The sequence below is a fragment of the Drosophila nasuta genome, chromosome 2L (assembly GCF_023558535.2).
Source record: "Drosophila nasuta strain 15112-1781.00 chromosome 2L, ASM2355853v1, whole genome shotgun sequence".
Taxonomy (NCBI): domain Eukaryota; kingdom Metazoa; phylum Arthropoda; class Insecta; order Diptera; family Drosophilidae; genus Drosophila; species Drosophila nasuta.
In genome coordinates, this window is record NC_083455.1 from 22,029,357 (window position 1) to 22,054,581 (window position 25,225).

Sequence of the window (25,225 nt, forward strand, 5' to 3'; positions counted from 1 at the left end):
GCGGCAGCAGCAGCAACTGAGTGAAAGACTTTGTTGAACTTTCCATTCTCCATGTCAGTCAGTTAAGACTTATCTTAAGCTGCCGCTTAATTACGAGCTCCAGCTGCCCTGGACTTGCTCTTCTTCTTCTTGCTCGTTCGTTCGTTCGCTCTATCGGACATGGTCAATAGCTATTGCTATTACTATTACTCTTGTTGTTGTTGCCACTGCGGACTGCACGCGGCGACTGCGACAGCGACTGTTGCCCGCACTCGACCAGAGTCAAGACTGAAACCACGCTCACTTTTATTTTTCTTCATTTTTGTTTTGTTCGTACTGTGTGTGGAACGCATGTGGAACAATAAAGCTTCGGCTGGCTGGCTGGCTGGCTGGTTGTTCGTGCTTTGTCTATGTTCGGCATTTACGAAGCGCGCTCGCGTCGTGCTCGTCGTCGTGCTGGGGCGGAAGATCTCCACCCAGTTTCGGATGCAATTGGAATGCTGTTCAGCGTCGACTGCGCTGTCGACTGCAATTTTCATTGAGTAAAAAAGAGTCGCAGCTGTGTGTGCAGGATGCACGCGTCGCAGCAGCGGCTGCCTCATTTACCGTTTTCTGTTTGTCTGCCAACGACGCGACGTCGCTGCCGCTAAACTTGTCTAGGCAGCAATTGCTGAGTGTGTCTGTGTGTGTGTGTGAGTTGTGGATCGCACGAGCTGTGTGTGTGTGTGGTGTGTGCTCTACATTAAGAAAGAAGTGTATTAGCTTCGATTTATTGCATCGTCTCTAGACTTCCTCAAAATGCGCTCGACTTGGCTCGGCTCGGCTCTGTTCGGCGTCGCTGCTTCTGCGCTCAGCTCAGCGCTGCACTGCGCTAACTCTGCGCTGCTCTGCTCTGCTCTGCTCTTGTGAGCTCTGCTTTAGCTTCGCTTCGTGCTTCGTGCGATCTCCGATGTCCGATGTAACTCTGTGTGTGGATCTCATCGTCTGCGCTCGTCTTGCGGACTCGTTGTGTATTCATTCAGAGCACCCATACATAGACAGAAGACGTCGCTGCGGCCCCGTATAACTATTTTGCGTTTATTATTAGGAAATCGAAAACGCTTTGCACTGTGGCTCTATCTCTAGCTCTAGCTCTGACTCTGACTCTGACTGTGAAGCTCTGACTGTGGCTCCGACTGTGGCGCTGGCGTTGCCTCTGACGCTGACTGTGAAGCTGCTCGCTGGCCGCCTATCATCAGTCCGTGAGACGGTCTCAAAGCTATTGGTCGTGTTGTCGCTTGTCGGTCGCCACCACCAGCTCTCTGCCACACACAAAAAAAGAGCCACCACAGTACTACTAACTGCAAAGCAGCCCATCGTCATTACGTCGTATCGCAACGTAACGTAACGCAATCTCTTACGCGATCGATGAACGCGCGCGTAATACGCAACGGTAAAACTCATCCGGAGTGAAGCCTCCTCTAAAAGGATTATAATTCCCAAGTGATGCACAAAAATACTTCTTTAACACATCAATTGAAATCGTTTACGAATAAACTTATTTGAAGATGTGCAATTTTAAACATTTCCTCACAATGATAATCAATAAATTACTAAAATTAAACATTATAAATAAAACCAAATGAAACTTTCTTATTAAACATGGATTGCAAAATTCCAGCAAACATTTAATACAACAATTTCCTATCCTCGTGTCCTCATAAATCTTTATCGCTAAAGTTTAACAAGTTTCAGACGCTCCCAGTAGCTGTAAGAGATACTATATCCGAACTATATATATAATATCGGTGCTAAATCAATGATAACTGCATACTTAAATGCAATTAATGCAAATTGTGACAGCCGCAAATGCAAAGTGAGTTAAGCTGTGTAAAAGCAACAACAACAACAACAACAACAAATAATAATAATAATAACAACAACTTGAGCCACATGTGCACAGGCTGATGATGGGCAGGCATTAATCAGACAATCCATAATGAAATTATAAAATATAATGGCCAAGAAATGCACCATTTCCATATGCACACACACACACTGATCGCATACTATAATTGCATAGATCGTTGTATAAACCGATTAAACACAACTGGGAAGTTCTCAGCTCGGGATTGGTGTCAACGCGTCTAACTAGAATAATACGACAATTACAGTTAATTAGTATGAATAACTAAATCCCATAAATCAGCCACAAAGAAAGTCCACAGATTGTACAAAGTGTAAAAAAAATAACTATAATCAATAAATGTTAAATATAAAACTAAAACGATCCTAATTAAACTACTGACTATCTAAGTGCACTCTATAAATAACTGTTCATAACTCTAGCTCCTATACTTTATATAGATACTGCTACAATCCTACTATCAAACAACAAAAGCAACAACAACAACAGCTCCTAACTATTATAAATAAATTGCAACACACTTAAATATAATCGTAAAAACGAAAAAAACGAAAAAACGAAAATAATCAAATTAAATTATATCATTTTGTATTATAATCTTATCGAAATGCATTACACTGTGCTATACGTTTAAAATCGATCTACCGTTATTACATTAATTAAAAAAAAAGTTGATACTGATTCGTCGTGTTCAATTATCTAAGCTCTCTATTCATCAATCTCAATTGAAAACCAAATCGAAATTGAAAAACCGTTGCAAAATAATCCTTAAAAAAAACACACACACACACAAAAATAGTTGCAAAAGAAAATTTCACACGCGCCGTCGGCTTGGCAACTTGTTGTGGCAGAATGACAACAGCAACAACAACATCGGGAACAACAGCAACAACCACAACAACAACAACAACAACATTAACAAGATCAACTGCGCTCAGCTTTAGCCAATGCCAATGCAAGTTATCAACATCCGTAAAACGCTGCAATAGCCAACGGTGTTCAAATGTTGATTTCTTCCTGCCGGCCAACGGATATCCGTGCGGATTTTATAGCAGCAGCAACAGCAACAGCAGCAGCAGCAACAGCAGCAGACACAACAGCAACAGCGGCAACAAGACAACGTTTTACAATTAAACTAGAAGAGGCTAACAAATTGATGCCGAAGCAACGAGCACAAACAACAGAAACAGCAACAAGCATGTAAGTAGCTAGCAAAGTATCTCAAAGATACGCGTACTTAAGCTCACATTTAATAAGCGCAATCACAGGATCTCGACAAATATTAAACTTAATGTCATCCACAAGCATTTTATACCACATTACACACACACACACAGACACATACATATTCACTCGCAGATACAGTTACATATGTAGATAGACAAAATGTATCTGCAAGATTCAAGATTCAAGGCTTCATCGCGCGTTCGTTCATTCGTTCGACTTTTGTGTATTGTAATTGATGAATGAATGAAATTGAAGTTCGAGTAATGACGCAGCGTTTTCGTTGCAAAAAATAAAAAAATAGAAAAAAAAACACAGCGCTCGAATTGAGTTGTTGAACGAACCAAATGAACGAACGGCGATGGAGATACAATTACAAACACAAATACACATCTAATGCTAAAGTTACTTTTTAATTTTTGCCAATCAAAAGAAATAATAAATTATATAATTTTTTGGGTTACGCCTAAATTTACGCACTTTTTGCCAACGGCACGAGCAAACATTTTTTTTTTTGTTTTGTTTTGTTTGCCAATTCCTCTTCGAACCCTTTACCACTTCAATAAAGGGCAAAACATTAGACAACTGCAGGTATTTGTGACTATAAATAAATATGTTCAAGTTGAGAGAGTAGTAATTAATAAGAATAATCAAGAGATTCGAGAAATCAAGTATCTAGTATGAGAGAGAAGTAATTATTAAGCATATTAAGAGATTTCAGAAATCAAGTATTTAGTATGTACTTTAATTTGCACTTAATATCTTTCACATTTCAAATGGTTAAATTTGTATTTAGTATTTGTGACTATAAATAAATATGTTCAAGTTGAGAGAGCAGTAATTAATAAGAATAATCAAGAGATTAAAGAAACCAAGTATCTAATTTGCAATTAATATCTTTCACATTTCAAATGGTTAAAGATATTATATTCTTCACATTTTAAATGACTAAAGATATTAAAGTATAAATTCATAATTCTATTATCATAAATGACTTAATCATTCACTTATATTGCCCACATTAAGTGGCTTTGTAGGGTATTTGAAAAGCGCAGCATTTTAAAATATGTTTATTACCTTTGTTATTACCTTTTCTTGAATTGTGAAGCCGCGCTTCTGAAATGTATTTTTTCTTTCGTTTTTCCTCCATTGATTTGACGGATTTTTGTTTTATTTTCGAAAGTGATTAATAGGTTTGACATGTTACTTTTACGCTAATTGAGCGATCAAAATCAAATCGAATTTGCTAAATTTGGCAGCCAGCTGGCCATCACAGCAGCCTTCACGGTGAAGGGTGAAAGGGTCGACAATGGGCAGTGGCAGTTGGCTGTGGCAGTGGCAGTGGCAACAACATCAGCTTTGCCTTCCAATTCGAATTCAATCCGAAAGAAGGCAGAAAAATGAAAAAAAAACGAGCCGTAACCAAAGAGTTCATTTATGCGTTAAATGCACGAAATTTTCGAACGTGCCACAGTTTAGATACAATAAGCATATGTATCCAGCAGATGCAGATACAACTGTGAGCTGCTTTAGATTTACTCGGCTGTAGATTTACTCACTTTTGTAGGCATTGAAGCGATTAGTAGCGCCTTTCGATTTTCATTTGTGTCGAGTGAATGTTTTGGGCGCGTCTCTTCGAATGGAATGGGTTGGAAGCAAGAGGTGGGATGGGATGGTAAAGGGGTGGGGGCAAATTAAGCAGGTTAATTTAATTTTTAATAGAAGTTGATGGTTGTCTCGGAATTGTCTTGATTTGTCTTGGTCTTGGTCATGCGGTGGCAGTGGCAATCTCAAGTGGCAGATGGGCGTAGAAGAAGCGCCAAAATAAAAACAGATCATTAATTTTATGATCTTGGAGGTTAGTGAGTGAGTGAGTGAGTGAATGAACGAATGAGTGAGTGAGTGGCTCACCCAGACAGGTTCCGCTAAATGAATGGATCGACATGGTAGAAGCTGGGATGCTAAAGCATCATTAAGTGTACGAAGAGAACTAAGAAATTAATTAGCTGCATATAAACAGTTTAATACATTTTAGAATGTGCGCTTCCTCCGCTGGAAGATACTTTCAATTCACAGCTGATTCAAAGAGGTGTTGTCTTCCTTTCATATTGAACTATTGAAAATAAAAGAATATAAGTTAGCTATAAAATATAATATAGAGTGTAGAAAAATTCATTTCAATTCACAGCTGATTGTCTTCCTTTCATATGGAACCATTGAAAATAAAAGAATATAAATTAGCTATAAAATATAATATAGAATGTAGAAAAAATAAAAGTGATCAGCCATTTTCAAAGCAATTATTGATTCATGCAATTTCCATCAATTAAATTCTTATAATTATTGTTCTCTTTTTTTATATTTTCCATGTTTATCATTAATAATATTGCAATCCTTTTGCAAGTGAAGTATGTAACCTATAAAATATCCCGCCTCTCTCTGCGATTCTCAAATTTACAACTAAGCTTCAAACTTTATGACAATGCAAAAAAATGCGATTAAAGAAATCCTTTTAAATTGCGCTGTTTAAGGCTTTTGCACACTTTTGCCGTGAAACATTCAAAAGTTTTAAGGTGATTTATTAAATGGCTCTGTGCTTTGTGAAAATCGAGCAACTTTCTAACCGTTGTTATTTTTTTTTTGCTTTTGGGAAAAATCACACGCATCGAAATTATGACATTTCATCATGTTAACTATCGAACAAAATTTGTTTACAACATCCAAAATGCCAATTACGAAGAGTTTGAAGTCTTGGAAAAGTAAGTGAAATGTTGTAGATAATCTGCGAATTGATGACTGTCATATAGTCGTATAGAGAGAGAGAGAGATATAGAGAGAGAGAGATAGAGAGAGAGAGAGGGAGATAGATAGATAGATTCAGTTGTGGCGGCAGTCTAAAAAGGCTTTTGAGTGCCAAGTGCTCCACAAGAGAGGGAGAGGAAAGAAGCAGAGGGGAAACGGCTGCTGCAAGGTGAGAGGCATTGAGATGATGTTAAGATGTGCCCACTGTTGTTGTTGCTGTTGCTGTTGCTGTACGTAATCCAAGGCAGTTAATTGCGCCTTTAAACCGGAAGCGATGGATTTGATTGCGTTACACATTTTGTGTGCTGGAATGTGCGCTGATTTTTTTCTTCTTCTTCTTCTCTTCGCGCTTCTCTCGATTTCAATTTCAACTTCATTGTATTATTATTATTGTTGTAGTTGTCGATGTCGATGTCGATGTCGTTGTTGTTTTTGTTTGATGTTGTAAGCAGAGCAATGACGATGACTGCGACTCTCTCGATAACCGCAATCACTTTGAAAATCTAAAAAAACAAATCACTTTAGGCTACGCAGCGCAACTGCAAAATCAACAGACAGACAGCAGCAGCAACAAAAATAATAACAACAACAACAACAGCAGCAGCAGCGAATGCCTTAATGCCTTGGCATACACTTAATCCACATTCAGCTGAGAGATTGAAGCTGCAACTGTTGCTGCTGGGGAGTGGCCAGAGAGGAACTCTAGACGTAGACGAAATGGCCTCGTAATGAAAGTTGCCCGAGTTTGCCGAGTTTGCCTGCAATTACCGCTGCTCGAAATACGCAAATCGATTAAATGAAAAGCATTCGCTATCCCGATCGATCGAATACGATATATATATACGTTTGTAGGTGCCCTCGCTTTGGCCTTATGTAAGATCATTTGCAATGCAGCACAGGAGATGAGTTGTATTTTAATTGGAGCGACAGATACACAACGCAGATACTTTGCTAGCAATCTTCTCTCTATCTCTACGTAAATGTTACGACGTTCTATTTAGATAAATAGAGAGTGTTGTCGATCGATAATGATGAGCATCCTCCATTAAACACAATGCAACAACTACAACTACAACTACAACTTCCTCTCTCGCTCTCTTGCGATTGATTGATTGTCTCTACGGAGAATGCATTTGTCGTTATTATTATTTATTCATACAGGAGCGTTGGGAAAACACAGCAAAAATGCAATGCAAATAAATGCTGTCAGCAATCCCGATTGCAAATGCACTTTATTCTAATCCAAAAGCAATACTTCATCTATTCAGATGAAATACATACGACACATTTTCAACAGCAGAGATTAATTGTTATTTCTTTGTGACTGACTTCACATATACATTTATTTTATAAATTGTTAGAGATCTTCTTTTAATTATTGCCGACAATCATTTTATCATTTAAAAATTTGAGATACTCAAGTATCAAATATGTTCTTTAATTTGCAGTTAATTATATCTAAGACACTGAGGGAGCTTCTTTTTATCATTTGATCTAAATGAATTCAGACCAAGTTGAATGCTTCATCAAATTTGCAGCTAATGCGGATGTTACGCAGATAATGCGAATCAAATTCCATTTAATAAGTTTTTCTACTCAATTATTTTGTTAATTATGAATTAAGTAATTAAGCTAACCAGCTGAGTTGTCTGCCAAGTAATTTATGATTTTTTAAATGCTTTACTATCCGATGATATAAGCAGATGATTTCGAAAGAATGGACTTTTAATTGATATTCATTTCGAACTATTTTTAATGCAATTTCTGTGGATTTCTCTGATTTATTCTGCAAACAATTCGCAGCACTTAGGCTGCAGTCTATAAAAAACAACAATTTGCATACTCATCCAATCTGAATTCAAGACGAGCTGACACACCTCATTACGAGCATCGTTATTGCCATAATTATTTCCTCTTTTTGTTGTATTTTTTCTTGTTTTTTGTTTATGCGTTTAACACAATCATTAGCAAATTGCTGAGATTCTGCAGTCGCGTTTTCTAACTGAACCATCATCAATTAACAATTAAAGTTAAAAGAGCGAATCTACTTAAAAAAAAACTGGACCTAATGATTGCCCCACCCATTTATAGCAACAACAGCAACAGCAACAACAGCAACAATAACAATAAAAAAAAAGAATAACAATGAAGCCAACGTACGCGTATTTTGAAAGCAAAAGTAAAGTGTTTTGAAAGTAAACTACACTAATTTTAAGCTGTAAATTAACCAACTAAACAGCGACAACAACAACAACAACAGCAACATCTCTCAACAACAATACAAAAAGAGCGCCTCAGGCCTTTGATAACCTTGAATGCAATGAGAGAGCTTTAATTAATTATGTGTGTGTGTGTGTGTGTGCGTGTATGTGAGTGTGTGCACACAATTAAAGAGGTGTAAAAAGCAACACAAAAACAACAACTGAAGCCGGTCTAGGCAAAAAAAATGAAATAAAATGAAAAAAATGTTCTATGTCCCCCAGATTGAATAATAAATACGCCTCATCATCGATCGGCTTTGAAAAAAAATCAGAGTCTAGAGGAGATAAAAAAAAAAAAACTGGAGCAATTTTCACGCTAACTACACATAAATAAATAAACGTCATTTTGCCAAAGGGCGACAGAAATAACAAAAAATAAAATAGAGACAGAGACGAAGATCGTAAGTAAAGAGACGAGACGTCATCGTTGTCGTTGGTCGTTGTCGCTTGAGATTTGTACTTGAAAATGAGTTGGCCGAAAGACAACAACTCCGTCACAGCAACAGCACTGATGAGTAAACAGACATAGTCGCATACGAGTCCGAGAGTTGATTACAATAGGAAATAATCCCACAAATTGCTTTAATATTCACTGCAAATCAAATGAAGTTGTGCCGCAAGCTTTGCGCCTCACAATGGACGAAATATTCAAGCGACAACAAAAGTCGCAAAAGTTGCTCGTTTTTTTTTTTTTGCCGCTTCCCATTTTCAAGTCAAAGCATTTAACCTTGGACCATAAAACTCTGCAGGCAACAACAAAGCCAGTCAACAACAACAAGTCAAGCCAAGTAATATGTAATCATCGCATTGAATCTGAACTTCCAACGCGCTTCTCTCCCACCTCCTCCCCCATCATCCATGTGTGTGTAGATTTTTTCGCATTTTTGATACTATAATGTCGGGTCTCTCCTCTAATTGTATCGCATTTAGCATGGCATATTGTCTGCTGCCTGCTTTGCCGCATGATATATGACCATTGCCAGAGAGACAAAGAGCATGAGATAGAAGAGCGAGAGAGAGAGAGCGATGGAAGAAACCACAGAGAGCAGGTGTACTTGGAGTAGCTGGCAATTTATGCCTTTGCCTTTGCCTTTGCTGTTGCCTTTGTCTCGTCTCTTTGTCGGACTCCCTAAGTGGGCTAGTTTGTGGGCAATTTTGAAGAATTTGCCCACATTATATGGATATGGGTATGGGTATTATGTGGGTTGTGTGTGCGGCCAAAATGGTAGCTTCACATGACACTGGCTCATTTGGCCAGTCGTTAACCACGACTAGCTGTAAAATATGGAACTTCAGCATCGGAGTTATGCAAGCCAAGCTGAGAAATGGTTAACTAGGTTACTCTTTGTCGATATATATGTTAAAAGAGGCAATTTGTAACTAGTATTGAGCATGAAACGAAAGAACGGAAGTTCAAGAGTGTTTATTGAATGGCAAACACGAGAAAGATATCTGCAGAGATGGCTAGTTACTTATTGACTTTAAAGATATTTACAAAAGTTACTTATGACTTATAAAGTTCTTAATTAAAAGCAAGATACCCGCTATCCATTTTGAATAAAACCAAAATATTACGGTATTATTCTTATACCAAAAATATACTATAATATATGAGACTCTAGCTTTAAAATGACGTTTATTATTCGATTTTTGTCGATTTGTGGGGGCAGAAGTGGGCGTGGCAAACATTTCAATCAAACTTGATCTGCGTGCAAACATAACAAATGCTGTGGAAAAAAATTGCAGCTCTATCTCTTATAGTCTCTGAGATCCAGCGATTCATATGGACAGACGGACAGACAGACAGACAGACATGGCTAGGTTGTGTCGGCTGTTGACGCTAATCAAGAATAAATATAAGCAGTTATAAAGAAAGCTTTCACGGTGTCCTATTCAAGTGACAAGCATTGTAATAGATGGAACTCTAAGCTTGAAATAGGAAATAAATGGGAAATGCAAAAAATAATTTAACAAACTCAAATTATTCGTTTCTTTAATAAAAATTCAATCAATAAAAATATTTATTATCTAAACAAGGAATCAAGGGTGCTTTCAGTAAAGTACATAGTTTATTTACTCAAGGGAGAAAAAACTCTTCGAAATATTACTAAATTATTTATCCACTAAGCCTTTACTCCACATCTTAAACATTTATTGCTTTAACTTTACCTCTGAAAACTCTAAACATAAAATATTTGTAGTTAACATTTCGCTGTGCCTCTCAGCAAAACTAATAAAAGAAAAACTGTGAAAACAAAGTTAATTATGATGGCAAAATGAACAAGATCGTATACGAAAATGAGTAATACACTATAGCTATATAGCCTTTGGAGTTGATGCCCGAATGTATGCAATTAAAATGTCCCAATCAATTGAAGAGTACGAGCAAAAGAGAATCGACAAAGCGGATTGAGGATTGAGGATTAAGCGATCGTGGCGAGGTGCTGACAATTTTACATGGGGTGACCGGAAGGAAAAGCCATTTAAGCCAAATGCGACGAATGTGGCTAATGCTTTTGGGCAATTTACCAACACTGGCAGGCAAACAGTAAATACATCAAACAGCAAAACAGTAAAACAGAAAACTGAAAACTGAAAACATGTGTGCAAAGCCGTCAAATGTAATTGCCCAGGCAGCGCTAATTGAGCTCCCAGTCGGGGCCAATTATTCTGCAATGTGCACATAAACATGGCAACAGCCTCAGCCTCAGAGTCAGACTCAGCTTCAGCCTCGTCCAAACGTGAGAAAGGCGGGCGGGCGCGGGGCGTGGCAGTTGCCTCGCTTGGCATTCAAGAGCCAAGAGGGTGCGACACTAACAACTTGTCAGCAAGTGCGCAGCGCTGCCTTCGAATCGCATCGCATCGGATCGAATGGGATCGGGATGGGCTGCCACTGTATATATGTATATATATACCATAATAGAGTTGATCACTGATCGCTGATCGCTGCATGGGTGCTCTGGGGTAACAACCACTGTGAGGAGGAGTCAAAGCACTTGGCCATTTCTGCTGGCAACAACATCCGCGGATGCAGCAACTGGAGCACTTTCACTTTATGCCAAGCGGCAGCTACAAATGGAATTCGCTCATTGATTGTTTGCCATCTTTAGTATACGCTGTAATGTAGAGACTACTCTTCCAGCTGGGGGTATATTCGTATTGATATAATTATAAATACCATTCAGCTTCCTTCCTTGTACTCAGAGTGATGTGTTATAAATGCTAAATTTCATAATTTGAATATTTTGAATTCAATTAAATGGCAGAGTGATGTGTTATTAATGCTACATATCATAATTTGAATTCAATTGAAAGCCTATAGGTTAAAAGATATTACATTCTTTTAACATAATATATTCTATTGGAAGCTTCAATTTAATTTTTTATAAAAATCATGTCTATTTATTTTTGGAAGTTTATAGAAATATTTGCTTTTTCGATCCTAATTAATTATAAGACATATATGTTATTATTAGTATTATAAGTTTCTATAAAAATCATACGTTTGTCTTTTCCTTGCGAGCCTTAATGAATATATTCTTTATATTGCAATTTTTATTTTCTTTGTAAGTTTCTAGAAATATTTGTTTTTCCTATCTTTATGTTATAAATTTCTATAAAGATTATTGGTTTTTATTTTACTTTTTTGCCCTATATAAATGTATTCTTTAAAGAACCTTATTCATAACATGGGTACACTTGTCTTTGTACTTTAAATTAAGAAAACTCATTCCAATTGTATTTTCTTGTGAGTGCGTTTTTATATTGAGCTTGCAGCAAAAGTTTCTATAAAAATCATCAACCTTTGATTCAGGTTCTATAAATATCTCCGTTTTGGAACCTAGTTGTTAACCGCCGATTTCCAGAAGCCTAAGAATCTTATATAAAATTTTTTTTTTGCCTATTGATTCTTAACATCTATATTAAATAGTTATAGAATATTGTTCATGAATGGTTAAATTCATTATATGGGTAATTCCATGGCGAAATTTGTCCCGTGCGAGACTTTTTACAGTGCACTGCAGTGAAAATAATAAACTGAAACAATATAAAAAATTATTGTTTTTCTTAAAGCTCTAGGTAGGCACTATATTTAGAGCTAAGATTGATTTTAAAATTTACAATTTCGTTCATTTTTTGGTTTTGCGTACGAATTGGTTAATTTTTGCAATTGTCACAACAGAAATCAAAACAGAAAGAAAATTCCAAAACTATTCTTAGCTCTAATTAAAGTACTTATCTAGAGCTATAAAAATAAACTTTTCTTATTTTCAAAATTGTTTCAGACTATGTTATTTTCAATGTAAAGAGTCTCGCACGGTACAAATTCCGTTTTGGAATTACCCATATATATATATTTTTAATATAACATTTTAGTTATTTCTTTTTTTTAAATTAAAAAATTATACCAAGTTTATTTGACTAAACAATTCACAATTTAGCAACAAGCATTTACTCTATTACAATTGATTATTAACTTGGGCAGGAATTAAGAATCCCTTTAGTTTTACAATGTTAAATTGTCATAGTTGAATCTAAATTAGTTTATGTTTATTAAGTTCCAATTATGTAGATTCTGATGAAATCCAAAAATTATACTATTTTTATATGCCTAAAAAATTTGTAATTTACGAAGCATTTTCTCCATTTCAATTGATTGTAATGTTCAACCTTAAGCTGAATGCCTTCATTGCCATTGCTTTACCAATAGTGTTAGAATTAATTTTAATTATAACGCATCTTTTAAATAATAATAATGTTCAACTTGAACAGGGTATCATTGCGTCTGTCACAAGCAGCAAGCTTGTTATTGTCGCACTTCCATTGTCCATTGGCTGACGTTGGCAGCGCACGTGGCCCGAACGGTAGCAGAGTGTCTACTACTGTTGCAAGTTGCTTGTTGCCTGCTGCCTGTTGCCTGCTGCCTGTTGAATGCTGCCTAGTTGCGCTTGTTGCTGCAGCATGTGTCAGGCAATGATAGGTTGATGTTGTTGGGGGAGTATGTAGCAGCCATGGCAGGCTGGGGAGTGGAGGGATTGACGGATGAGGGGGTCACAATTGCCTGCCCCCGTGCTGCAATATAATTAGGCCTGCAGCGAGAGGCAGGCACTCGGACATGCGACGTTTGTTGTTGTTGTTGCCGTTGTTGTTGTTTGTATCATACGATTGTCGTTTTTTTTTGTCGCTCGGGATGTGCGCAATATTTTATGCTTATGACCACAGAGAGCAGCACACAAAAAAACAACAAAAATGAACACATAAGATAAAAAGAAAAGCCTTGGAAAAGCCTGGCATGTTACAGTTAGCTTTTTGGCCATTGTTCGACGCCCGCAGCCAGCTAGTTAGATACATAGGTGCAGGTTGAGTTTTTGGAGGGGGGAATTCAGATTCATATGTAGGCAGAGAGGTATGCACCCGATGCAGTTATAAAGTTTTGCCGAGTGTACCACCAAAATGGCCAAGACAACTTTCTTCTTCCTCTCTCAGGTGCAAACTGGTTTACTTATGATGTGAATGTTGATACGGTTTCTTTTCAATTTTATTTATTTCGCTGTTTTTTTTTTTTACTTTTCTGCTGCTGCTCTTTTTTTGTGCGCGCTCTGCTTCTATTTCGTTATTAAAGCTGGCGACAAAACTGGCCAGCAAAAGCATTGATGAGGGGAGCTGTGGGGGGAAGGAAAGAAGGGGAGGCTGTCGGGCTATCGCTTTCAGCTAGAACAAGCTTAACTGGCTCCCCGACAAGTGAGTTGGCTATTGAAATAATTGTATCACTCGCCTCAAAGCTGAACTCCGAGCTCACCTAAATTGTGTGGTAATAAATCGAAATCAAATGAGCTGCTTCCACACACACACCAACACACACACACACACACACACACGAGGCTCAATGAAGAAATAAAAATTTAATTAATTGCATCAAAAATGCTGAGCTGTTGAAACGTTTAGGCAATCAAATGGAGCAGCTTTTTTGCCGACTTTGCGGCTGCTGTTTGGATGAAGTCGTGAAATTCACAATTATTTTTTGGGCACTTTTAAAGTGTTTGCTCAATTAACTATATGAATAAAGTTCAGGTTAAGTTCGCTGCTGTTGTTGTTGTTGTTGTTGTTACTGTTGTTACTGATGTTGCTCTTGACGAGTGGACTCGTAAATACTTTCAAATTTCGCTTCGAATACATTCACCAGCCACAAGTGGGTGCCACACGGATCCTCATGCCATTTATTCGCGTGTCCAGTTAAATAAATGATCTGTCATTTGAAACTGAGCGCAACAATTCTTTGCTTCTTCAGAAAAGAAAAGTCCAAATGAAAAGAAAAGCCTTTCGTTTAACTGACAGCCGTACGTTTGGTGTGCGTATACGTAATATTATGCGAGTTAAACACTTGTATTTATTGTTGATCAGTTAGGCACACAAATAAAATAGAAATATAAAAATAGGTAAATAAAATTGATGCAGAACCACAAGATGTAAACATATCTATATCTTATTGATTGTGCACTATCCATTTTAATTGGGTTGCCATCAGAAAAAATTGTTGAAGTTATTTACTTTTGTATGACTAAAAACGACGACTACAATCGGGTCTTAAATTCTTTGGTTGACAATTTGGATTATTTTAAATGTAGAATCGATCAATATATCAATATACCGAATATAGCATCTGATATATTTTTACCATATTTGTGGCATATTGGTATTATTAGAATATGAACCTACTGAAACTGTTTTTTACATGTTTTTATTTCTTAAAAATTATGATTACTTATGACTCTTGATAAAAGCACTCAAAGTTTTCCATAAAGAAGGAAGACAATCATATATATTTCTTATATATGATATATATGAGACACCAGCTATCCATTTTCAATAAAACCATATTCCACAAATATACCAAAAACACAATAATATTGGTATATGTGGTATATTGATATTGTAGTAGTTTCAAAATATACCATAAACTACAAAATATACAAAATATATGTATTAGTATGATGTTCTTCCTTATATTCAATCTCCATTCCACAATGTTTCAAACAAAATTTATGATTCTGCTCTCTTATAATAGGCTTAATAACAATTTGCTTGCCGTTATTATATTTGTATGTATATATTTAATTCGATTATTTAGCTCTTTAATGCACCATACAAGAATTACTTGCACTGTCTCTAAAAGAAATCCATTAAATGTCTAGTCGAAATTGTAAAACTTGCAAAACATTTATTGGCTTCGTATTGCACTCGAGTTTAATTAAGGCAAATAACCTTGGGGGGAAATGCGAATATATAGTTTTGAATATACATTTTGTGATATATAGAGCAGCTAATTTATTTTATTAAAAGCCTTGTTAGACTCAAAGCATTTACAAGCATCGTGATGGCGTATAATAAATATAATGGAGATGTAATAGCACATAAAGTCGACTATAAATCGAGTATACGAGTTCGAGTTGGAGTTTTGAGTTTGAGTTTGAGTTTTAGGCTGCTTTAGTTGCTTGGCTCAAATGGTTTGGTTAGTTGTAGTTGGCCAAATGGCTGACTCCAAATGGATGACTGGCAGCTAAACCGCCCACAAGTCCAGTTAAAGTTGGCCAGACCAGACCAGACCAGACGGATCGTATATGTTATAGTTTTGGCATTAGGAAGGCTGTCAAAAAAAAAGTGCAGCTGCTGCTGGTAAACTCTTGTAGCCCAATAAATTGCATGTGCATCAGTTGTGGCCAAAAATGCGCTCGAGTCTTTGGCCGGATTGTCATTAACAAATGAGCGCTTTAAATAGCGGCTGCATAGAAAAATGCGCCACAAGCATTGCTTAACAAATACTAGAAAGAGAGAGAGAGAGACAGTGAGAGAGAGAGAGAGAGCCTGTGGGCAGCGAACTAAACTAAACCAATTTTGCACCTTTGAAATGTGGTGAAAAATTTCAATTATTTAAGCATTTGCCAAGCAGGTAACTTGCAACAGCCTGTGGCTGTTGTGTTGTTGCCTGGACTGGTCGTCTGCATGTGTGCTAGTTATATAAAAGCCTAAAGTAAGAAATAAAACGTCGAAAACTATAACAAACAACAGGATGCAGCAACAGCAACGGCAACAGCAAATACAGCAATACTTGCAACACTTGGGAAAGCACTTGCCGCAGCTGAGGAGTCTGTAGAAAAATTGTTGCTGATACAGTTTTCGACATTCATTCATTTAGCGACCAACGACCGAAGAGTTAAACTGATGCTGAGACTTCAACTGAAACTGAAACTGAAACTGAAAATTGCAAACGGCGACCGAAGGAGGCTGGCTGCCACACAAATGCGGCAACTTGTGTTGGTTTCGTTTTTGGGAAAATTGAAACAATTTCCGATGTCACTCTCACTTTTTATTTCACTGACGACCGTCCAGGCCATCGCCATGCGCTGCAGTTGTAGCTATAGCTATTGCTATGGCAAAAGATACGTAGATACGTTGTCAGGCAGCTAGGCAGGCAGTCGGGCAGCCAATCTAGACAACGAGATATGTAACGCAGACGACAACGCTGCAAAGACGTGATTTGGAGATGTGTTTGCTTGCATTCAGAGTGTGTTGCAACTGTAACTGCAACAGCAACAACAGTTGTTGTTGTCGTTGTCGTTGCACATTGCACATTGCTGCTTCGACTACTGCTGCTACACTTGTTGTGTCCAGCTGAGGAAAAAGTGGTACAGATTGCGCTGCAGCATCATCAACAGCATCATCATCATCACCAAGAGCAGCAGCCAAACGCATCCAACTTGCAACATTGTACTCTATTGCAGTTGCAGTTGCTGTTGTCGGTGTCGTCGCTGCTGCTGTTGATGTGTTGCATTTACTGCCGCTGCTGTTTTCAACAACTTTTAATCTGCAACCATATTTTTGTGATCATTCACAGTTGAGTAGGCACACCTAAAGGTGAAACTTGCTCAAATTAATTATGACTCGCAAAAAAAAGGCATTTTTATCGTTTGACCAAAACAAATTTGTTAAATCAATTTATTTGTTTTAATAAAAAGTGCATACAAAATTTGTTATTTACAGCCAAGTCAATTAAAATCAATAGGAACTGATCAAAAAAATATATGAATATGATTGCCATTTTCGATTACTAATTTGTTCATGTCACTTTTTAAATGGTTCTTAGTCAAATGAGGTAATAAATGTGGCTTAGGTATCGAATTTCTAGAGCTTACATCACCTAAACACATCAATTGTCAACATTTCAAAATGAGCATGAGCAATCAAAGCTAATAACATTGTGATTACTTCTCAGATTTCACTTAAAAACTATTAAAATAGTCTGAAAATGTAACATAAGTATGTGTTCATTTGACTATGGTATAAAACACTTGTCTGATTGTTTGAATTTGTTCAAAAAACTATATTTATCTTATTGCCTATAAACCTTGACTTCTAGTAATAATCGGAAGTAAGATTCCGGTCTCAATAAAATTTAAATTGCTATTATTTTATGTGTTTGCAAACTAGAATAAGAATCGAAGTTCGAAACAGTTAAGTTTTTGTTATTATATTATTAGTTTGTTGATGGTTTTCTTAATTAAGTTATTAGGTAATTATTTTCCAGTTCTTTGCCAAATTGTGTTTTCTAATTGTCGCAAATTACGTATGAGTGATTTTGTGTGTGAACATTTGAAATTCTACTTACGACTATTTTCATTACCTGCCTCAACTTTGCGCTTGACTTCATGCGAGCTTAAATCAATGTGAATGAGTGTGAATGAGTGTTTGAGTGTGTGTGTTTGAGTGTGTGTCTTTGCGTGTTCATTTGTTGTTGTTTTTATCGTATTTTGTTGGTATCAGGTTGCCTCGTTAGAGTTGAGAGAGTGAATGAGCGCCGTCTGCGTGTTGAGTTTGAGATGCGTGTGTGCGAGTGTGTGTGTGTTTGTTGTAGTGTGTGTGTGTGGAGTGTGTATGTATGTGTATGTGTGTGTGTGTGTGTGTGTGTGTGTTGATCCTGCCAACAAACTTTGTCGCCGCATTTCGCTTGTCAATTGTTGCTGTTGTTGTTGTTGTTGTTGCATTTTGCTTTGCCACTGATGTAACAAGGTTTAATTTTCCATTTCAATGCGCGATGCGATGCGATGCGATGCGGCGGCTGCGCTTTGGAATTGTACTCTCGTTTTTCATTGTGCGAACGTTTGCTTTAGTTTAGATGTCGTCGTCACTCGATTTGCGCTTTGTCTTAACAGTTAGTCAGAGCTGGTTGCTGGTTGCTAGTTGTTGGTTGCTAGTTGCTGGTTGCGGTTGATTATGCTCCTCGTGCGACACTCGGACCACAACCGTAACCGTAACCGAAGCTGTAGCTGAAGTTGAAGCCACTCGCTGATTATGCGGATGACAACGATGATGATGATGATGATGATGATGACGATGATTATGCTGTTGGCGTTATAATTATGCAGCTGCAGTGGCTAATAACAAGTAAGAGTGCTCTTCCCCAACTCAAGCAATGCTCGACTAGCAGATGCTCTGTATTCCGCTTGTAATTGATTACCAAAAGGCAAACGATGAGCATACTCCATTGTCATGGCTTTATTAGAGGGTAAACTAATGACGTTGTTGTTTAGCTGGGGGCAACTTTAGCCGGCTTTGATGATGGGCTCGGCGGTGTGATCCATTTTGAGCCATGACCAAGTTAATCTCAAGCCAAGTATTGTCAACAGCTTTTGTTCGTTGGAGGCTGCTCTTTGGCTCTGGCTGATTATGCAGGCTTAGCCTCCTCTCTCTCGGCTCCATCTTTGCAGCGTTTGCAGCTCCTAAGATAGCAACATTTGCGGCATTTGCTGTCGACATCTTCCACTGGACATTTTCCAATCTGGAGCGCTTGAGTTGCTGTTGCTTTGGTTGTTGCTGTTGCTGTGGTTGTTGCTGTTATGTGTCTCGTTGTCTGTTTGTCTGCCTGACTGCGTTTTTCGCGGTTTTACAACTTTGATTTCACTTTTCTTTGCAACATGCGACGTTGTTGTTGTTGTTGCTCTTGTTGTTGTTGTTTTTTCTACTCTTGCTATTTGCTGTTGTTGTTGTTGTTGTACCTTCACTGTCCGTTTTTTGAACTGTTTGCTTCATTGCTCTCGTTGTCGTCGCTGTCGGTCCGCTTAAACTTTGTTACTCTTTAATTGGTTTTGTTTTTTTTTTGCCTTCTTTTTTTTCATTTTCATTTTTGCTCTTGCCTCCATCATCTTCTTCTTTAGGCATCTGTTTTTTTTTAATGATGATGCAGTGGCCAGTGTTGGCCATAATTGTCAACCACTTTTGCACCGTTAGCCACAAATTATAAACACATGGATTCGCAACTGCATTTTCTGTACACTTTTCCACACCACGCTTGTGAAATTTTGTGAGGGGGGCAAAATTAGCAACAGATCTGCATAGATGCCTTTTTTTTTACCAGCTAACTTAGCTGGCCTCTTAAAAGGCATGTCATTAAAACGTCTGCATTTTAATGCAGAGATGAGCGGATCTATTGAAGTCTATTAAGCAATCAGCAGATGACTAAAACTTACTAAAAAAGTTGGTGGAAATTGAAGTGCTAAATATATTAAAAGAACAAATATGAAGGTTACAGTCGAGTGTGCTCGACTTAACAATTTTCATTTAAACCGTATTCTATAAATATACCAAAAATATGCCACAAAAAATATTAAAATATAAAAAAAGCTAGATTTGGTATATCAATATTGTACCACATATACCTTATAGGTATCGGATACAAAAAGAACATTTACGTAGAATACTTTAACATGTAAAATAAATAAAATATGATTTTATGAAATGTGTTTACATAAAATAGTGAAATTAAGAATACCCCAAAAATTTAAATAAATCATAAAATTAAATATGAATTTATATTTAATTTATTATATTGAAGATTTGTTATTCAATTAATTCAATTTCATAATAATTTAATAAAAAAACAGAATAACAAATTTGAAGATAAAAAACAATGTGAATAATGTTGATATTATTAAAATAACTAATAAAAAATGTTGGTCAGAAAAAGTTAATTGTTCTCTTCTCTTCTCTTCATAACATTTGTCAATTTTTCAGAACTTGACATGTTTTAAAAATATAATAATTTATTTTATAAATTTCGTTTTTCTCTATATAGCTTTTCCTTATTCTCTTTTAAATGTTAGCATTAGAATTGAACTTTCTCACTGCCATCCATATAGTATTATTAGTTTTTTAGACATCATAGAAAGTTGCGCAGCTTAACTCTTTATAATATTTGTATCCTGTTTTATAGAATGAAAATATTTCACTGCTCATCTCTTTTTCGATTTTGTACTCTCAGTACTCTTAATAAAAAAAATCACTTAAACTTTTTCCTAGTAATCAAGTCTAATTGAGGGAGAAATTGCCAGCGCAATTAGCGTAGATAAATCCCAGTCTGAAAATAATCTATGCCCTAGCGATGGAAATAACTTAATTAAAAATGTGCACAGCGAGTTGAACAGTAGAAACAAATCGATTGTAATACAAGTGAATTCCATGCAAGATGCACACACACAGACTTTAAACTATTTGCACTCAAGATCATCCCAATAATCGTATCGATTAGTCAGAGTAAAACGATCGCGATTGAATTGCAATTGCTTAGTTGTTGTTTTTTGTGTAGTTTAGCAGCTGCTAGTATCTCATTAATATCGAAACTGATACGATCTTGAAACGCTTATGTCATCATCAGAGAAGGCAACAACAGCCAACGCAAAAGTTCTCAAGCTCCAAATATTTCTATTATTTTCGTTTTCGTTGCCAGCAATTTTTTTTGGTGGAAATAATTCAAGTCATACACTTGACTGAAAGCAGTAAATCAAAGCAGCAAATGCGGCTAATTAACTTTTAGGCCAACAACAACAATAAGAGTAACAAAAGGCAATTTGTTGTATGCAACAGTCGCTAAATGCTGCAGCAAACCCACGGAAAATTCTGTTCTAGATAGCAGTAACAGCAACTCGAGTTGCAACTGCCGCAGCAGCAGCAGCATCATAGATCGCCCACTTGTTGCAAGTTGCCAGTTGCAAGTTGCCAGTTGTTAGCTGAATCTGCTGACTGTTAGTGGCTTTGTTAGTTGTGGTTGTTGTTGTCGCTGCTGTTGGCTTCGTTCACATGACTTGCGTGCCATCTGCCAAGAGGCCAAAAAGCAGCCAAAGCAGCGCACAAAGTCAACTGACAACTGGCAACCAACAACTGGCAACTGGCAACTGGCAAACTGTGTGGCAGCTGACAACCTACGCAATTGCCTTGCACGCACCTCTAAGTGACGACCTCCATGAGGGCACCGCCCCCTCCCTACCTCCCTCTCTTCCACCTCTGCTGTATTTGTGTGTACTTAGATGTTTGTCAGAGTCGTTTTTTGTCTGTTTGTCTTACATAATCGTCACTCTAGATACCGTTAACATTATTCTCGTTGTCGTCTTCGGCTTTTCCGTCCTAAAGCACACAATACAATAGAACAATTGTTTAAACTTTTCTAACGCTCGCTCGTCGAGGCTTTTGGCATTGCGCCAAAAAAAAAAACAATAACAATAATAACAACACCGCACACCAAATAACTGAAAACCAAAACCAAAATAAGTTAAAAGTTCTATTTAAGCAAGGCAATTAAGTTTTTATTTCACTTTTGCCAGCAGCCGCCAGTTGCTGTTCTAAACAATTCAAAATTTCGGCTCTCACTCTTCTTAGTTTGCCAAAAGGCAATACATGACGTCGATGGGAATTACCCTCTGAGCTATGCAGCCATCAAAGGCAATAATAGCAAGTACAAGAACAAGAACACAAACAACATAACAAATGAAGCGAAGCCAACTGAAAATGAATACAACAAATAATAACTAGCACAGCTGTGAGAATGAAGTTGTGACGCACCTGAAACTATAGATCGCAGACACAATGAGACAGAATTTAGATCACTTTTTGTCAGGGGGTTGTTCCCAACAACGAATTGTTCAACTGTCAGTCACCCTGTATGTTGTACTTAGAGTGTTTACGCGGCGGATTGTTGATATTCGATTGGCCAACGGGATGTATACTTGATAGGAAGGGAACTCTACAGCGAGAGCGAATTTAAGCTTGGTAATTTACTAATAAAATATCCATTGCATTTCCTTTGCGATTTTTATGTCATTTTAAGAATTGATGAATATTTTTAAAAGCTTGCAGTTCACTTTATCTCAATTTTGAAAGTTGTTTATATAAGTATTTGTAAGCAATTAATATGTTAATTTTGAAATTGAAATTGAATGAAAATAAAATTAAAACAAATTTTAATACTTGTTAAAGTTGTCTTTTTAAAATATTAGTTTTCAGATAAACTTACAAATTAAATTTTAAGTAAAATCTTAGAACATACTTCATTGAATATTTGGATTGTTTTCTTTAACATAAATTAACATTATGTATTGGAACATATTATAATAAATGTTTTGCTATTTGTACTTGAAGTGTTTTAAAACTATACTGTACTAATAAGTTGTTTCTTTATCCTTTTTTTTAGGTATGTAACTCCTGCGTACAACAATTTGAAAACGCCAAGGCAACTGCAATAACAACAAAGTCTAGCATTAAAGAGCACAGCGAGAAAGAAGTAGCATTAATAAGAAGACAACAATTGAGCAGCAGCAACCATAGCAACAAGAGCAACCAGAGCAACGATAGCAACCGCAACTGAGCAACTCAGAGGAGAAAGCAGTGCAGCTAACAGTTATGAGAGAGAAAGACCACTCACCAAGAAAGATGCTTCCTAGCCCAAAACAGGGCTGTGTTTACCCTGCCTTAGGATTAATACCCACATCGTATATATCACATGTACCTTATGATCTGTCCGCCTCAACGACGGCGGCCACAGCTACCAGCAGCATGACGACGACAACAGCGCGACACCAGCATCATCATCATCATCATCAGCATCCACATCATCAGCAACACCAGCAGCAGCAACATCATCATCAACAGCAGCAGCAACATCATGGCAACAAGGCGAAGCGACGCAGCAGCTACGATCAGCCATTGGATCTGCGATTGGCGCACAAGCGACGTCAGCCTGGCAAGTTGGAGGTGGAGATGGAGATGGAGTTGGAGATGGAGATGGAGCGACAGTCGCCACAGCCGCTGGAGGATGAGAATAGCAATCTCATCATGTTTGCCAACGAGTTGGCCGCCCAACGTAAGGAGAAGGAGATGAACAACAATCACATTGCCGCCTCGCTGGCGGATCTTGGCTTCGATATGAGCCGCAAGATGCTGCGGGCACTGCGAGAGGGCGTGGCAACGCCGCCAGCGCCACCAACGCCTGCCGTTGTGCCCGGCGTGCACTCGACGCTGCTCGAGGCGATGACAAAGACGCTGCCACTGCAATATCGCAACGTGTTTGCGCCACCAACACCGTCACAAGCTGGCGCCGCAACTCCAGACTTTGCCTTTCGGCATCCGCTCAAGAAGAGCGACCTCAGCTGGCCACCCAACGAGCAACTGGAGCAGCAGTCACAGCAGCAGCAGCAACATCTTAAATTGGAGCTGCCAACGCCAGCGACAGTTGTGCCCACACCCACGCCGCATCCACAGCTGCAGGAATTCCAATCACGTCAGCATTCGCGCAAGGCAAAGCAGCGTCAACAGGCACAAGCCCAAGCACAATCCCAATCGCAGGCGCAGTCAGCGGGAGCGGGAGCGGCGACGCTGCCAACGCAACAGCAACGCAACAAGGATCGCTACACCTGCAAGTTTTGTGGGAAAGTGTTTCCGCGTTCCGCGAATCTCACGCGACATCTGCGCACGCACACCGGGGAGCAACCTTACAAGTGCAAGTACTGCGAACGTTCCTTTAGCATCTCCTCGAATCTGCAGCGTCATGTACGTAACATCCACAACAAGGAGCGACCCTTCAAGTGCGAGATCTGTGAGCGCTGCTTTGGCCAGCAAACGAATCTCGATCGGCATCTGAAGAAGCATGAATCGGATGCGGTATCGCTGAGCGCCTTGAGTGGCGTTAGTGAGCGAATGCATTGCATACGACGCTTCTGCGAGAATCCCAGCGAGGAGTCCTACTTCGAGGAGATACGCACCTTCATGGGCAAGGTGACGCAACAGCAGCAGCAGCAGCAACAGCAGCAGCAGCAACAACAACAGCAGCAGCAACAACAACAACAGCTGCAGCAGCAACAGCATCAGCAACAGTCACTGCCATTGGCAACATCGCGAAGCTCCGCATCGTCCAGTTGCTCCGCCTCGCACACGCCCACATCCTCGCACACGCCCACGCAATCGGAGTCATCGGAGACGCTGGCACAGGAGCTGCGTCGACTGCAGGCGGAGCGCGACAAGACGGGCGACGACAGCGGCGACGAGCTGCCGCCCATTCAGCTGAAGCAGGAGGCGCCCGAGGAAGATGAGGAGGAGGAACTGGAGCAGGAGGAGAAGGATTCCAAGGAATCCATTGCGACGCTACCATCGACAAGAAGAGAAACGCCTACACCGAAACAGGAATCCTAATGGACAACAACCTTAAAACCCAATCCTGACCCTGAATGAAAAACATTTCCTATACTCGTATGGTACAACCGAGAGAAAGAGAGAAAAGAGAAAGAGAGAGAGAGAAAGAGCAACGGCAACAACACAAACAATTTGCAGACCTTATATATTATATTTTTGTCTAGCTGTAAATATATATTTTGTATTTTGTAATTTGTAATTTGTATGTTAAATGTTAATGTGTAAATCGAATTGTACAAAACAGAAGATTGGCAACTGTATATCATTTTATGTGCGTATTAATTTAAGCATTGGTATTTTTTGTATATATACAAAGCGACAAAACGACAACAAGCGTCCACTGTTTAATAAAAAGTTACAAGTTTTTTGAAATTTACTAAAAAAACCTGGGAAATACATTTATTTTTGTGTGAGTAGGGAAATTCGTGCTAGCGCCATCTAGCATACAAATTTTTTCATTTGAGCGCAAAATTGCGCAGCCAACTTCATTTTGCGCAAAAATGCGCAAGACGCAAATTATTTGCCAATAACCAGATGTTCAAAG

At 38.2% G+C, this 25,225-nt stretch overlaps 1 protein-coding gene across 1 annotated transcript; it reads left to right on the forward strand.

Annotated features, from left to right (window-relative positions):
- Positions 1–1,003: 1,003 nt before the first annotated feature.
- LOC132795570 (MDS1 and EVI1 complex locus protein EVI1-A) lies at positions 1,004–25,037 on the forward strand. Its single transcript, XM_060806369.1, has 2 exons — positions 1,004–3,085; positions 22,688–25,037. The coding sequence occupies exon 2, from the start codon at positions 22,897–22,899 to the stop codon at positions 24,679–24,681; it is 1,785 nt and encodes a 594-aa protein (XP_060662352.1). The 5' UTR covers positions 1,004–3,085; positions 22,688–22,896; the 3' UTR covers positions 24,682–25,037.
- Positions 25,038–25,225: the final 188 nt, after the last annotated feature.